The following is a 15,547-nucleotide window of genomic DNA, read 5'->3' on the forward strand; positions in this document are numbered from 1 at the left end:
TCATTTCCACGAATGATAAACTAGTCAAGGCATGATTTTTAGAGGGAACTTAACGTACTGGCTAAGAACATGGGCTCCAGAGCCTAGAGGAAACTCCTAAGTTCAGGTCCTCACTCCACCACTTGTGGAATGTCAGGTAGTTTCCTTAGTCTCTTTGTGCCTCAGTTTCTCTACCTGTACAAGAAGGTTAATAATACTTTGTACCTCATATGTTGTAAAAAGGATAAACTAAGATAACATATTTAAAGCTCTTACAAGACTGTACAGAGCAGTCACTCAGATAATAGTTATCATTGTTAGTTCTCAGACTAATGTATCTTCTGTGCAACAGAAGTGATGATTTAAAAACACTTGTGGAGATAAGCACAGCTCTTTATTCCATGTGTCATCTTTATCTTTGAGGTAGACGCAATCAAGTTCAATGGCAAAAAAAAAAAAAAAAACCCTACATATTTCTTTAAAAGAGAGTTGATTTTTATTAACTTTGGTTCCATCAGAAGAGTAATCATAGGTTTTTAGCCTGAAGTCGTAATTCTTTCCCTCGTTCCACAGATCGGGAAACTTGAGACTAGAAAAATCAGTACTTTCTCCAAGTTAGCAAGGAGCTCAGACGTCTCGGTTCCCAGGCCAGGATATCTTCCATTACCCCATTCTTGAGTTTTCCCTTTCCCCATGTTTATGTTTCATAGACCAGCATGCTGGAGTGCTCACATGCTTTAGCATCAGATAGATATGGGTGCTAATCCTGACTCTGCCACTTGCTAGTTATGTGAGGTCGGATGATTTACTCAACCCTTGCAAGTCTATTTCCTCATTTGGGAAATGGGAGCAATATTACTTAGAGCATAGAGTTCTTAAAATGGACTAAGAGCATATATGCCTTGATAAATACTGGGGCTCCTTGATAAATACTGGCTGTTGGTGGTCTTGTTGCCTGTTGTTTACATTCTACCCAGAGAATATTGCTGGTTAGGTCTCTCAGATTTCAAAAATAGAATGTCAACATTGCCAACTGCTTCTCTTGTTTCCAAAGAACATAAATCTATCCTCAATCAGCAATGTTTTATACCTGCATGCTTGGTACTTGTCAGAGATTGTAACTCTGGTTTGGCCCCATTGGGACAAGTGATAAGAGAAAGCTTATCTAAGAAGCTATATGAAGATTTGCCTTTACTGGCAAACAGGAAAGGGGCTGTTTTAGAGTCGGTACAGAAACATAGTATCCGCAATAGGAAAATCAAAGCAACCTTAGTGCATATCCTGGGCTTACCGCATATTTTACTCATTACAGAAATAGCGGTTCGCCAAAAAATCTTGTCAAAAATATCGACCATTCCATCATTTACTACTTTAAGGTAAATCTTGAGAAGTTGCTTTAAAAATTTAGTGCCTGGGTGGGGGAAAAATGGTCTCTCCTGAGAAATTGGCCTTTCGTTTCCCTCCTTGTCGTGAGAATGGTGTACTTTATTTTTACTTTGTTTTTTGCCCTACGTGGCATGTATCTCAGAATCCAAGTCATAGCACCTGTTACACTAAGCCAACCAGAAGTCTCCTTTGCCTGACACTAATGTGTTATTTCATTTAATTTACTGTTACATCATTAATTATAGTCACTTCAAAACCTCTATGGAAAGAAATGGAAATAACAAAATTGGTGAATTAATACAACTCTTCCTCCAAGGTAGTGGTTCTCAAACTTCAATGCACATCAAAAGCCTCTGCAAATCTTATTAAAAGTTATAGCTCTAGGACGCATTCCCCAGAGATTTAGATCTAATAGGTCTGTGTTAGGGCCTTTTAACAATTTCCCAAATGAACCTAACCCGAGTAGTCTATGAACCACACACCGAGAAACACTGACTTGAGGATTTCTACTTGGAATGTCTTTATTCCAGACAAAGCTTAAAAATTTAAGGAAAAAGTTAGCTTATCCATAATTCATAGGATAAAAGTTAGAATAAGCTTCAAATTTATTCATTTGTTGAGTGCCTACTGTATTTTATGGAATGAGATTATTCCTAAGGATACAGAGATAAAGACATGGCTCATTTCTGGAAAAGTTTTCAAATTCAGTGAGGAAGATGAGCATGCAAGCAAGTAATTACAAAAATTAAAGTTCAGCTATTTGCAATGATAGAAGTACAGGACAGGGGAGATGGTGGGAGGTCAGGGAAAGCTTCAGAGAGGTGAGGTCCATCAGGGCTTTGACTGATGAATAGCAGCTCATGGTACAGATCATATCACAGTGATGGGGGTGGGGGGAAGTAGATTTATCATGAGAGCACAAGCTGCTGCTGAGTCAGGGAGTAAAAGACAGACTAGAGAATACAAGACAGTATCTACTGGGATGCCATAAAAACCAGAATGGGCTGCAATTCAACGCACAGGCTAACACTGAGACTATAACACGTGGTATCTTTCTTAGACATGGTTTTCAAATGCCATCTCTTTAGCATGAGGACCTACAGTTTGGAGGCCTGTGGTCATATCTGGGCATCTGGAATTCCATTTCAAAGACCACAGAAATGTTCCCAAGCCAAGCCATTTTAGACAACCAGGAGACTATGGTGTCACTTAAGCTTAAGGTTATAGCTCCTATTTCTTTTCCTGGCTAAAATTTCTGGTGAGCTAAAATAATAATAATAATAATAATAATAATAATGATAAAATAACTTAAAATAAAAAAATTCTTGTTCTTAATAAACTTTACCTTCTTTGATTGCTGTCAGAGCTCAAGTATCTTCCTTTTCATGAGATTAGGTCCAAAATGTTATTTAAAAGTAAACAAAGATTTTGATAAATGTACCATGGTTATATAAGATGTTAATATTAGAGGAAGTTGGGTGAAGGGTACCTGGAAACCCTCTATATTATCTTTGCAACTCTATCTATCTTCTGTAACTCTAAAATGATCTTAAAATTAAAGCCTTAAAAAGGGTACACCAAGAAAGGCTTCTGTCCTGGCAATTAAGCAGCTTAGCATCTCCTCCCCACGAAAACCAGAATATACGCTTTTTTCAAGAATGAAAAACATGAATCACAACTGAAGTCCAACTTCTTCACTGGCTTATGGTTAAACTTCTAATATATTTTCAGAACCATTTTAACAAAAATATTCTTCATAGTTGCTCCATCTCCATCTAGGACTGAACTAAAAACAAGTCAACTTCGTGTGGCTCTTATCTGATTTACTTGATAAACACTTCTTGCTCATGGTCATTATTCACCGTCCATATTTACAAGCTAGGGAAATGTTATTATCTCAAAGTCCACAGAAAGGTTTCCAGCCCAAGCCACTTGAGAGAATCATGATGTCACAGAGCCAGGCCAGCCTTACTTTGAAGATGCAAAGGAAGGCTGTTTGTGAGGGTGCTGTGTATGTTTTCTAAAGGAGCTTGCATTCTGATTCCTTCAGAGATGGAGCCACAGTGGATAAACCTCATGCATTGCTCTGCTTCAAAGGAAACAGAAATGTAAACAGTGGCAGCACACTAGAGTCGGGTTTCTTTGCTTTAGCTACCAAGAAGTCAGCAAAGAAAATCCAGGTATTTACTTAGGTTTATTATTATTATTGTCACATGTTCTTTTAATGATTGGAAAACAAAATAATCTATCCAGAAACAGAGTACCACAGAGCCTCAATATCATTACTTTTCAATAATCGCCTGAGCCAATTTTTTTTAAGTAAAAAATAAAACTAAAATGACCCTTTTGCTGCCTGTGGTGCTTGTCTTCTACTAGGCATCTCCAACGCAATAATTCATAAAATACAATGCTAGATGAGACAAATGCAGCCTATTTAAGAATGGGTTCAAATAATCTAGTATTGATTAGCAGCCATGTTTTTTTTAATAATAAGGTCTGAACAATGAACTTCTCTTTCTACAGAATGATTCCTCTCTTCTAAGTAAGGAATGGATTTAAGTATAAGCTTTTAACACCTACAAAAAGGGTACTCAACACGATTCATATCTGGAATGTAGCTCCCTAAGGCAGACTGAAATTTAAAAACAAAATACACCTTCTTTCTTTGAAGGCCGATGGAGAAATAGCTTTCATCAGTCAGGAAGATACCATGAGCTACAAACAGCTCTGAAAAAAAATAAATGAAAGAAAGAGCGAGCTAGAAGACCTGGCTTCAAAATTAGCCTCTAGTACGTTCTAGCTGTGTGTTAGTTTCTTTATTAACTGCTTGGTGCAAATCATTTCATTGAAAAGTGAAAAAGTCCTAGAATGTTTTCCTGACAGTACCAGATGTTCAGAGATTTCTTTAAGGTTTTGCCTATGAAGAAAATTATAAACAACGCCATCCTACAAGAAGCAAGAATGTGCAATGGCAGCCTCCATTGAGACTTTGGCCTAGGTGGCCAGATTCCTATTATCTTCTTGGCTCTCCTCACTCTTGCAGTCTGAAGAATGGGAGCCATCCCTCAGTTCTGCCTGTTTCCTCTTCTGGTCTCTTTCTTCCTCTCCACAAGGTCTACGTGACCTATATGATCTTACTAAATGTGTTCATTTCTGCCAGGGAATCTTGATGGCTTTCCCTCCTCCCATATAATAACACATTTCCCCTCCAAATTTCTTCTCCAATCAACTAACACAGTGAAATGAATAGGAAAAACTTAATTTATCTTTCTTAAAATCAAATCATATTCACACACACACACACTCACGTTCAAAATTGAAGAGCAAGTATAAAAACAAGTGTTGGATATTCATGATTTTCAATGGAATATGACATAACGTATTTTTATATAAATGCAAATAAAAACATATGCAAATTTATAGTCACAGAAGTAGAATATTAGAAAGAGTCTTACTATTCTATGAATTTGTGAGACTTTCTATGTATGTATTAGTTTTAGTTCTGGGGGTAAATTAAGATAAGAAGGTAAGATAAGGAAGTTCAAAAGTGAGCAATCAGCAAGGTAAACTGGAGCTAGCAAGCTTCGAAAAATGAAAATATTTGATGGATTTTTTTTTTTTTTGCCCAGTGGATAGGAACAGAAACTAAGTCTTGTGGGTGGTAATTATAAGGAGACTGATTTGGTTTGCTTTAGAATATATTCCTTTTTTTAACAGTATTTTAGAATATATTCTTTTTAACAGGTTGCTATGATAATACTGAGTTCCCCATAAATCAAAGTATTCAAGAAAATGATGGATATACTGTTTAACTCAGATGTTGATTATATCTCAGATTATTCCAATAAGAGAAGTCTCTGATTCTCTATTCTAAATGTCTTATTGAACAATTCCAAGAAAGTAGAAAAGGAAAATGAATCACTACCCAGCTCCTTTTTTAAGTATTTTCTTTTTTCTATAAGAGACTGTGCTAAACTTTAGGGGGAAACAAAAACATAACAAAAGTAAAGTATGCTATGCTGTTCCCTGCCTCCAGCCCCAACGGAGATTACACACCAGTTTGGAAGCCAAGACTGATGCATTACACATAAAGCAGTTAAATGGGAATAAAGACCATGAAGCCAAATATTTAAAAATTGATAGGTAGTAAAACAGTAAGTTCAGAGGTCAAGAGGGATCATAGGCTAAGCAAGCAGGATACATGAAAAAACTAGGACTATAGTCTGACCTCGAAATGACCAACAATCTCATACACTGAATGAGTGTACTCAAGCTTGAATAGGTTTTGCAGATTATTCTTGCATCATTTTCTCTAATTTAAAGTGATCTCAATTGTGCATGCATGTGTGTGAATGTGGTACCTACTTGAATAAATATATAAGCATGTGTAAATACATATGTATAGAGCTGTGTATCTCTACTTGTGCCTAGAAAGAAACGCCGAGAGTCTCTATATGAAAATATAATTTCTGGCAGAACTTCTAGGCCTCCTCCTAGGAAAACGGCAGATCTTAGACAATCTTTCACCTCTTGAGTTAGTTCTGTAGATCCACAGGGGAGGAAAGGGGTGCATTCTTTCAAAATTTCACACTGCTCCCAATTCCAAACAAATCAAGCAAAATGAACATCAGTAACAACAGTAAGTACAAAGTGATAGCAGAGGGAACTCAGCATGGTCTTCGTGATATACTCTGAAGTACAGTCCAGTAAAAGATCAAACCAAAATTAAGCAAAATTGAAAGGAAACGAAGAATGTACCTTCACTTGTTTCAGAACCCAAAAAAGAACAGTGTATGAGGGAAAAAAAAAATGATGAGCGAATAAGAGTCTCAAAATTTACTGAGGCCTTTTAACTTTAGTGGAAAAAATTTTTGGAAATAATAGCGGCCAGGGAATGAAGACACTTAGTATTCCCTTGGAGTCCCATGCTCCTCTCAGCTACTCATAGATAGTTACTTGGCTGGTGAAAACCAAAAATAGTAAGATTTGGAAATAATCACAATTGGGTTGAGGAACTAGGAAAACATGCCCAGCCCAAAGGCGTTCAAATGCAATTTTTCAGAGCCAATCTGGCCCACACATGGACCTTCATTTATTTTTCCTGATTATGTCTGTGTTGGAAACCAGGGATTTCTATGATTTCAAGGGTCCACATGACCAGTTTTCAGTATGAAAAAACTGGTATCAAATACCAGGCACTGTTGGGGGTGTTGTTCAAAAAAAAAAAAAAAAAAAGTGATTTTCTTTTTATAGGTACATTTGACAGAGACTTTTAACTCTTTTAACCATAAATGTATTCAATTTAACAACTTTTAAGTCGTCTTTGACCTTGAAAAAATAAAACAGGAATGTGCCACTGACTTGGTTGGTGGAGGCAGGGAACGTTCAATCAGAATAAAATTTAAAAGGGGAAATTATAAGTTTGCTTACATTTAAGAGGATTGGGTATTAAGCTCAATAATGAGGGTTTCTTACTATGAAGCACATTAGAACAGGGAATTGATGTCTGAAAACTGGAGTGTGGCGTTTCTGGCTCTGAATCTACAGCAAAGCTCTGAGTCTCAGATTCCTCGTCTGGAAAATGGGCTGAATAATATCAATTTATGTTTAATCACAGGAATAGGATCAGGGTTAAAGGAGATAACATATATCGCGTGTGCAAATAACCATAACCTGTGAAGAGCTATGCAAATACATTCCTAGCATTCAAAGTGGTTAACAATAGCATTGCTATTTTACACTTATAAACAAATGCTGCAGTTGGCTTGTCACTAATTTGAAGAAAGGTCTAAATGGACACAAACAAACTTTCAGGGAAGAAAAACAGAGCTCTAGGTGGGATCTACATCTGATATAGTTATATTAAACATTTTGGAACCATTAATTTGGCGGTTGTCTCTTTCTTGGGATTTTAAAAAAAATTATAAATTCTCATTCTGCATACCCAGTGTAGACATTTTTACATTTTTCTTTATGGCTTGCTTCACTGGTAGTTTCCTACAAGATAATGGTTTGCTCCTCCCTGCTCTCTGAGCAGCCTCCGCGGGAGTGGATACGGAGGAGAGACTCTCTGTTGGTGGTAGGCTCTGTTCTGCAGAAACCCCCTAATCCTCTGTTTACCACAACATGAGTCTATTGCCATAGAAATGATAGTTGAGATCCCAGATTCAACCTCACTGACTTCACAGCAGGGCCTTGTAAAAGGAGAAGCCATGCTAACAAAGGGAAAGCACAATTTATCAGAATAGTAGGCAGTCTGTTGCCTTGAAAGGGTAATTGTCAGCATTAAAATAAAAATGCATGAATGAGCTATGTTGTTGGGTATGCTGTAGTTTATTTTCTGTGTATTACTGCCCGACTAAGAGTAGTAATTTGAAATTTTATGTCATTTAACAGTTTGCTTGTAAAGGTCAGCAGTTTCCCTTGATTGCATTTGTCTTATTGAAATAAGAAGCAGATTCTAATTAATCTTGTTGCACAACTGATGTTTCTGTGGTCAAAGATTTTCCCTTTTCATGATGTGTTGTTTTTGTTTGTGTGTTTATTGTGTGCGTTTGTTTTGTCTTGTTTCTATTAATAGAAGAAAGTGAACCTGAACAAGATACTAAAGGTATTTTTTTTTCTTTTTGCCCTGCTTCTTTTAAATGTATGGTTCTATTCGATTGTTTATTTTTGCTGACCTTATAAACAATTCTAAGTGCTGCTATTTTTTTTAGGGAATAACAAACGATGTACAGGGAATACTGTGAGCATTTGACCGAGTGTTATTAGATGGGCTGCTTTATTTTATAATGTATTTATTGACTATTTACTTTTATTAAGTAAACTCTGAAAATGCAAACAAATGACATAAATCAGAACAGGAATATAAATCTCACACAGATTGGAACAGAAAGTTACCTTTTGACTGAAAGCCTTTTTTTTGTGGGGGGAGGGAATGGGGAGGGGAGGGTGTTACAATTTTTGGAGGAATGTAAAAATGTTAAGATGCCAGCTTAGGTTTTTACTGTTATTACTCCAAGAGGACAAGTATTATGCAACTGCTCCAAACCAAACCAAATCAATCAAATTTAAATTAATTTTAATTGCCCACAGATACATACATATATTTAGTGTAATATGTTTAGAGGAAAGTAGCTGGAAATCAAATTTGTTTGGGGGAAAAACCCTACCTTGTAGAATAAGAGTTTTTCTTCCAAGAAAGCATCTTCTATCCTGATTAAGATTCAAACTTTGTGCTGTTCTAACCTAACCTTTTATGTTTTTTGGATAAGATTCCCAAGTTCTCATACAGTAGTTTGGCACTAGGAATAAAACTCAGGCTGGTAGTATTAGAAATAGCACCTCCTTATCTTAGGATACTTTTCTATTTCTAAACATCAGCTGCTTACAACCAAATTTAGATAAAATCATTTCACCTGCCCCTGTGTGATTCTTTTTGTTTGTTTTTATTTGCTTTCACTTCAACTCAGTCATTGCTGGTTAGAATCAAGTAACGCCAAAAAACAAAACAAACAAACAAACAAAACCCTCCTTCAAGGACACTAGAATAAAATAAAGGAAAAAATGAGAGAAAATAAAATCCATGTGAGCTCACTGTGTCCTTTGAAATAATTACTCAGAAACAGAATTTATAAGGGACTTAAGTATTCCTCCGGTCCTACTCCCTTAACAAGAAAGGAGAGGTAATTCATCTCAAGCCAAACTGCTTGTTCATTCTGGGACTGCCCGAGGTCTCCACTGCACCACCACTGCAATTTCAGACTGAATAAGAGCTCTATCTCCTTACTACAAATTCAAATTACCCCTTAAAATGACAATCAATAGTAAGATTTATCATGTTTCTGAAAGTGCTTTGGAAAATGGAAAGAGAGAAGGAAAGAGGCAAGGATGGGTGAGAATGAGAACATAATATGGTTACGTTATAAAGGACTTTGGAAACACTGGCTGCTTAAGTCCAATTTTGAAAGTATGGTTTTCAACCGGCAGTTAGCACTATAAATTTACCCAAGAGAAACTGAAGCCCAAAACTCATGAATAAATACCACGAGAGAAAACCCAGGGATAAAGAGATTGCCCGTGTCTATTTCCCATGATGCAGATGAACAATGATTTGCTTGCCCACAGGAACTGGAGAATAATGGATAAGACTATAGAAAGAAGAGTTGCATCGTGTTTTTTTTCTTTAAAAATCCATACCAAAACAGTTGTAAACATTTTCCAAATTACTAAGTAATGTTGTACCCCATCTATTAAGTAACTTGTTTATGTAACAAAAACACTTTTATACTGTTTTTGATGCAAATAAAATGCAAGATAGGGATATTCAATGGACATATTACTTGATATGAAATATACCACATTACTTTTAAAACTGATAACCTAGAATGCATTTTCAGTTTGGGGCTACCAGCAAAATAATGGGAGTTTATTACTGAATTACATCTAAGCTTATTATTACAGGTGTATTTTTATCGATGGAGGTTAGTCTGGCATTTATTTTTAATTGCAACTGGCCTTACTGTTTTCAATGTTTGATAACTATGGTGGTATTTCTTTCATCCCTCCTTCACCTCTTCTGCTTGAAACTGGTAACAAACGCAGGAGGGTATAAAAAAATATCAGTTTTATTGTTGATAAAGCTGGATTGAAAAATAAAACTCTACTTTTTCATCCAAGAATTAGGCTAACATCTGTTTCTTCATCCTCCTCAGGCCCTCCCCACTCTTTAACCTTCCACCCCTAGTTGTAGGATGGAGAAGCCCTGAGCTGGGACACTTGATGCACATTAACCCCATACCCTTGTTGTCTGAGGGTAGCTGGGAGAATGATGGCCCCAAGAGGGCTGAAATACTCATAACATAGACAAGTCCCTTTCTCCGATCTCACCAATCAGAAGAGTCACTCATTCATTCATTGATTCATTCACTCATTCAACAAATATTTATTGAATGCCTGCTATGTACCATGCAGGGCTCTATCTACCTATCAGTCAGCCTGTGTTAATGAACAAAACAAGCTCTGCCCTGTGATGCTTACATTCCAGAGGAGGAGACAGCCAACAAACAAACAAATCCATAGTTATGACATGGTGATAAATGCTATGAAGAACCACAAACAAGGGTAAGGGAATGTGCTGAGAAACATTTTGATAAGGAGACATCTGTGACCTTCTTTGGGGGCAGGGGGAAATTGGCAGGAAGGGTGGAAGCCATCTTTCAATACTGAAAAAAGGGGGCAAGTTCCTACTTTATCTTTTGACAAGAATGTGGGTATGCAGAAAACAGCTTCCCTTTTATTCCTGGCCTTTTCCCCTCTCCACCCACTGGACTTAACAATGTGTGTGGAGAAGCTGGAGCTGGTGTATTGAATTAAGAGCATATAGACTGTGACCTGGTGAATGAGGGGGCACAAGCCACCCACACGGACTTGCAAGGAGCTCCCTCAGCATCCCAGCTCCCACTTTGGGGAAGTGAAACCCATGGGTTCGTCGTGATTGAAGGCGTAGCTTCAACACACCCACACAAAGGAAATAGAATCGTTAAGATTTATTATTTACGGGCGCCTGGGTGGCTCAGTTGGTTAAGCAACTGCCTTCAGCTCAGGTCATGATCCCAGGGTCCTGGGATCGAGTCCCGCATCGGGCTCCCTGCTCGGCGGGAAGCCTGCTTCTCCCTCTCCCACTCCCCCTGCTTGTGTTCCCTCTCTCACTGTGTCTCTCTCTGTCAAATAAATAAATAAAATCTTTAAAAAAAAAAAAAAAGATTTATTATTTACAAATCCCAGAAGCCAGGGCCTGGGGAGCATGCTGTGAGCCCAGGGAAGGGAAGTCCTCTGACCCCAGCCACAGAGAAGGAGACAGAGTGTGGGATAGCAAGAACCTATACTTAGAGGTGATTGGGACGGAGAAGACTAACTTTTCTCAGGCTTTACTCTAAGTGGTTATTTTAAAAGGTGCCCAGGAAAAGCAAAGTGGGAACTTATGATGGACATCCTAAACTCAAGTCCTTATCTAAATGTCTAGACTCTGGGTGTGGCAGGGTTATCATACTGTAAAATACCAAGGCAGCAACTCAAAAAAAAAAAACAACTTTGTTTTTTTCAAAAGGTGTTTTTCTCATCACACAATGAAACCCTGGCTCAGCCGAGGGTATATCTGCCCTTTTGGAGGAGGAGACCAGAAGTTTATCAGCACAGTCACACCTTCAGGAAGCCACTGCAAATGCCAATAGTGCTCCCCCAGAAGGTTCTGATATGGGACAGAGCAGTATATTAAGTAAATTCACGGCAAGGCCATGTTGACTCTATCTTATTTACCATCTCACATTATGCTTAGCTGTGTTATGCAGTATAGATCATCAAAAGTTCTGCAGTGAGCCCAAATGACATTCTAAATAATATAACACTAGCCAAAAGGAAAAAAAAAAAGGCTGTAACTTAGAACAAAATAAATCCTCCCTTATTACTGCATTTCCAGGAAGAATTTACAGTCCCCAAATGAAAACTCTTGCCTCTATAAACTAAAGCAGAAACAGTGTTTAGATTTCATTCTCCAATTTCTTAGTCTTCTTCTCTTTAGCCAGAAGGCTCTCTTTCAGGTTCAAGGGTACACAGTTCTCTGCAGCAGCTGCTGGCTACACTTTTCCAGTACCTATGGGCCTGAAATAATCCCACTCCCAATCTCTAAAAGATCCTGCTGTGTTCAGATTCTGAGAGGCAATGGGAACCATAAGATGATGAGTACAGTAGTGTCACACTCAAGAAACGTAAGACACACAGGTATAGTTGCAACCCCAACAAGTTCTTTCAACCAAAGGATGAACGTGGACTCAGCTATGCTGTGCAATCCAGGTCTCCATCACTGTTGGCAGACAACATTAGAAAAGGAGAAAATACCTGAGAGCAGTCAGTCTCTGTCGGTTGTCAAGAGTGCACAACCTGTAGGCTTAGGCTAAGTTGGGAGGAATCTCCCATCAGGTGGTCAGGTGGGTCACCGTGTGTCACTCTGGTAAATCTGGAAGAAATGTGCCCTGCCTCCTCGCTGGCTGGTCTTCTTGGGAAATTGAGAATTTCCGGTGAGGACAGCCTTGGTCACTTAGTCTTGATTGACACTTCCTTCAGACTCATTCATTATGTGACTTTTTATTTCCTATTTCACCTTGGAGCCCGGCTTTTCTGGAACTTCAGTCGAGGGACAGGCTTCACTTCCTCTTTTAAGGTGGCATTTTTATCCCTGACTAGCAGGACTGGCTCCGTAATTTGTGGGCCAGGTGCAAATGACAATGATTTTAATTCAAAAATCACGAGTAATTTCAAGGCAAGGACAGAGAACGTTAAACCAAGCATGGGTCCCTCTTAGCACGGTGCCCTGTAAGACCACCCAGGGCCTCTTACTCTTGGAGCCAACACTGCTGACCTCTATGGCTACAGCCACTCACTCTGCTAAGAAATTTCTCAGGCTCTATATCACCTGCTAGGGAAAATTTTCCCACATTCTGTTTCAACTTAGAATCATCCCTCATAGAATTTTGATCTAAAACTGTTGTAGAGGGGCGCCTGGGTGGCTTAGTCAGTGAAGCGTCTGCCTTCGGCTCAGGTCATGATCTCAGGATCCTGGCATCAAGTCCCGCATCAGGCTCCCTGCTCCGCGGGGAGCCTGCTTCTCCCTCTCCCTCTGCCCCTCAGGCTTGCTCTCTCTCAAATAAATAAATAAAATCTTTAATAAAAAAAAAAAACCTGTTGTAGATATTTCTGAGGCTCTTAGGACCCATGCCTCTGCCAAATGTTCCTCCTCAGAGCCCTACTTTTTTTCAGTTTTGGGGTTTTCTAAAACTTGATGCTATTTAAATGGCAAAAGAAGTGTGTGTCTCATCCCATGTTTTCTGGAGCTGTGGGGTAGGCTCACAGCAATTTTTTAAAATGTTATTATAAAACTTTCAATCTCACAAAAAAAGTAGATACAGTACTATAGTGAACCCCCATGTTCTCATGACCCACCAGCAACCATCCCATCCCCAATTAGCACTAATTTCTTAGTACCATTTACTACCAGGACTGTGCAATTGTTATCCAATTATCTCAAAATATCTCTCTACATCTGATCCGTTAAATAAGAATCCAAACAAGATCCACACCTTGCATTTGGGTTATGCCTCTAAAGTCTTTTTAACTCTATAATAATTCCCTCTTTCTCCCCGCCCCACCCAGTACAAGTTATTTATTGAGAAAACTAAATAATTTGCCCTATTGAGTTGTCTATATTCTGGATTTGAATGAATAGCATCCCCGTAATGTTGTTTAACCTGTTCCTTAACCTCTTTTTTTGTAGGTTGGTAATTAGACCATAGGACTTTTCAAAAGCAGGCTCAGTTTTGTTTTGCGGGGCAGATTCAGCTACATTTTAAACATCTGATGCATTTTTTTAACCACCTGTTGCCTTAAAGATGGAGCCTTCCTTGCTTTTTCTTTCTTCTGGCTTTTGTGCCCAACACTATATTTCTAACATGCTCTTCTGGATTCCATCTCTTAGACTCCTCAATATCAAAAAATAGGAAATTGAATTAATCTGAACCTGCAAATCTAAAATTAGAATCTGCAAAAAGGATTCAGTTGTCAAATCATATCTTCCCCGAACTTTCTCTTAATTAATCAGTAGGAATATTAATTACCTATTCAGTCTCAGAATGGAATATTAATTACCTATTCTCCTGCTCACACTTGACCTAAAATATTTCTTTCTTTCTGGTCCAATGTGCTCATCTCATTCTCTAAAAAGTTGGACAAATTTTTTCTGTCCTCCACTATGATACACTTGAAGATATAAAGCATTAATTATTTCATTAATTCAATTAAACACTATTACTTTGGTCAGGCACTCTTCTAGGTACTGAACAAAACAGGCTAGGTTTTTGGTTGCTGAAAATTCACAATCTATGGGGGTGGGGGAGAGGCAGACAATAAAATAACTTCAGATAGTGGTAAGGTCTGTAAAGACAATAAAACAGGATGATGAAAAGTGAATGGCGGCAGGTTATACCTTATGTTGGGTGGTCAAGGAAGGCCTTTCTGAGGAAATGACACTTAACCAGAGACTGGATGATACAAGGAAAGTGCCACAGGAAGATCGGGGGGATGAGTGCTCTAGGCTGAGGGAAAGCATGGACAAGCTCCTAAGGAGGGAATAAGCTTGGAGTGTCCTTGAATGGTGAGAAACACAGGGTTATAGCATAAATGGCTTAGAAGCCAGGGCATGGCATTTGGTATTATACTGAATACAGAGGGAACATGGAAGGAATTTACACAGGAGAACACGATTTGATTTGCATTTTTAAAAGACCACTCCAGGAGCGCCTGGGTGGCTCAGGTCATGATCTCGGGGTCCTGGGATCGAGCCTCGTATCAGGCTCCCTGCTCAGCTGGGAGCCTGCTTCTCCCTCTCCCTCTGCTGCTGCCCCTGCTTGTGCTTTTTCTCTCTTTGTGTCAAATAAACAAATAAAATCTTTAAAATAAATAAATAAAAGACCACTCCAGCTTGAGCATTCCCTATAGGAGTCACTCATCACTTCTGTTTTCCTAACAGTTTTTGCCAGAATCCTGCGGGCTCCTGAATCCCACAATGTCACATTTGGCTCCTTTGTGACTCTGCGCTGTACAGCAACAGGCATCCCTGTCCCCACCATCACCTGGATTGAAAACGGAAATGCTGTGAGTGCCATCTGTATGGGGACTTGTCTGGGGAAGACTCATTGGAGAGGAATTTCAGGACAGACCACATATTTATGATGTTACCCTGATCTCTGTCATTGGTCCCACCTGCACCTCCATTTTTCAAAGCCTTCTAGGATTTTCATCTTAGAAGTCACTGCCCTAGAAATTGAACTCCGTGGGTTTGCTTCTTTCCTTGTGTCGTAAGTGAAGAGTAGAAAATCAAATTTTTCCTTATGCTTTTGTGTAAAAGGGAAGAAGTAATAATTCCTTCCCACACAAGTAAAATAATTTTCACAAAACTCACCAGCTTAAGAATTAGTTCACTGGCAATAAGTCAAACAGAGAAAGACATGTATCATATGATCTCATTGATATGAGGAATTCTTAACTGCAGGAAACAAACTGAGTGTTGTTGGAGTGGGGGGTGGGGTGGGAGGGATGGGGTGACTGGGTGATAGACACTGGGGAGGGTACG

General features: G+C 38.7%; 1 protein-coding gene across 3 annotated transcripts in view; it reads left to right on the plus strand.

Moving 5' to 3' along the window:
* The window catches only part of MUSK (muscle associated receptor tyrosine kinase), a 93,334-nt gene that overhangs the window by 29,991 nt on the left and 47,796 nt on the right, over window positions 1-15,547 (plus strand). For 2 of the 3 annotated variants that reach the window (XM_006733479.3, XM_031028340.2), the window contains exon 6: window positions 14,945-15,069. In XM_006733479.3, the coding sequence (XP_006733542.1) occupies window positions 14,945-15,069 (125 nt within the window). Of the gene's footprint in view, window positions 1-7,945; window positions 7,976-14,944; window positions 15,070-15,547 lie in introns of all 3 variants that reach the window. The other variant, XM_031028338.2, reaches the window with a different exon arrangement.

This window comes from Leptonychotes weddellii, chromosome 14 (genome assembly GCF_054177405.1).
Source record: "Leptonychotes weddellii isolate Sample4059 chromosome 14, ASM5417740v2, whole genome shotgun sequence".
NCBI lineage: Eukaryota > Metazoa > Chordata > Mammalia > Carnivora > Phocidae > Leptonychotes > Leptonychotes weddellii.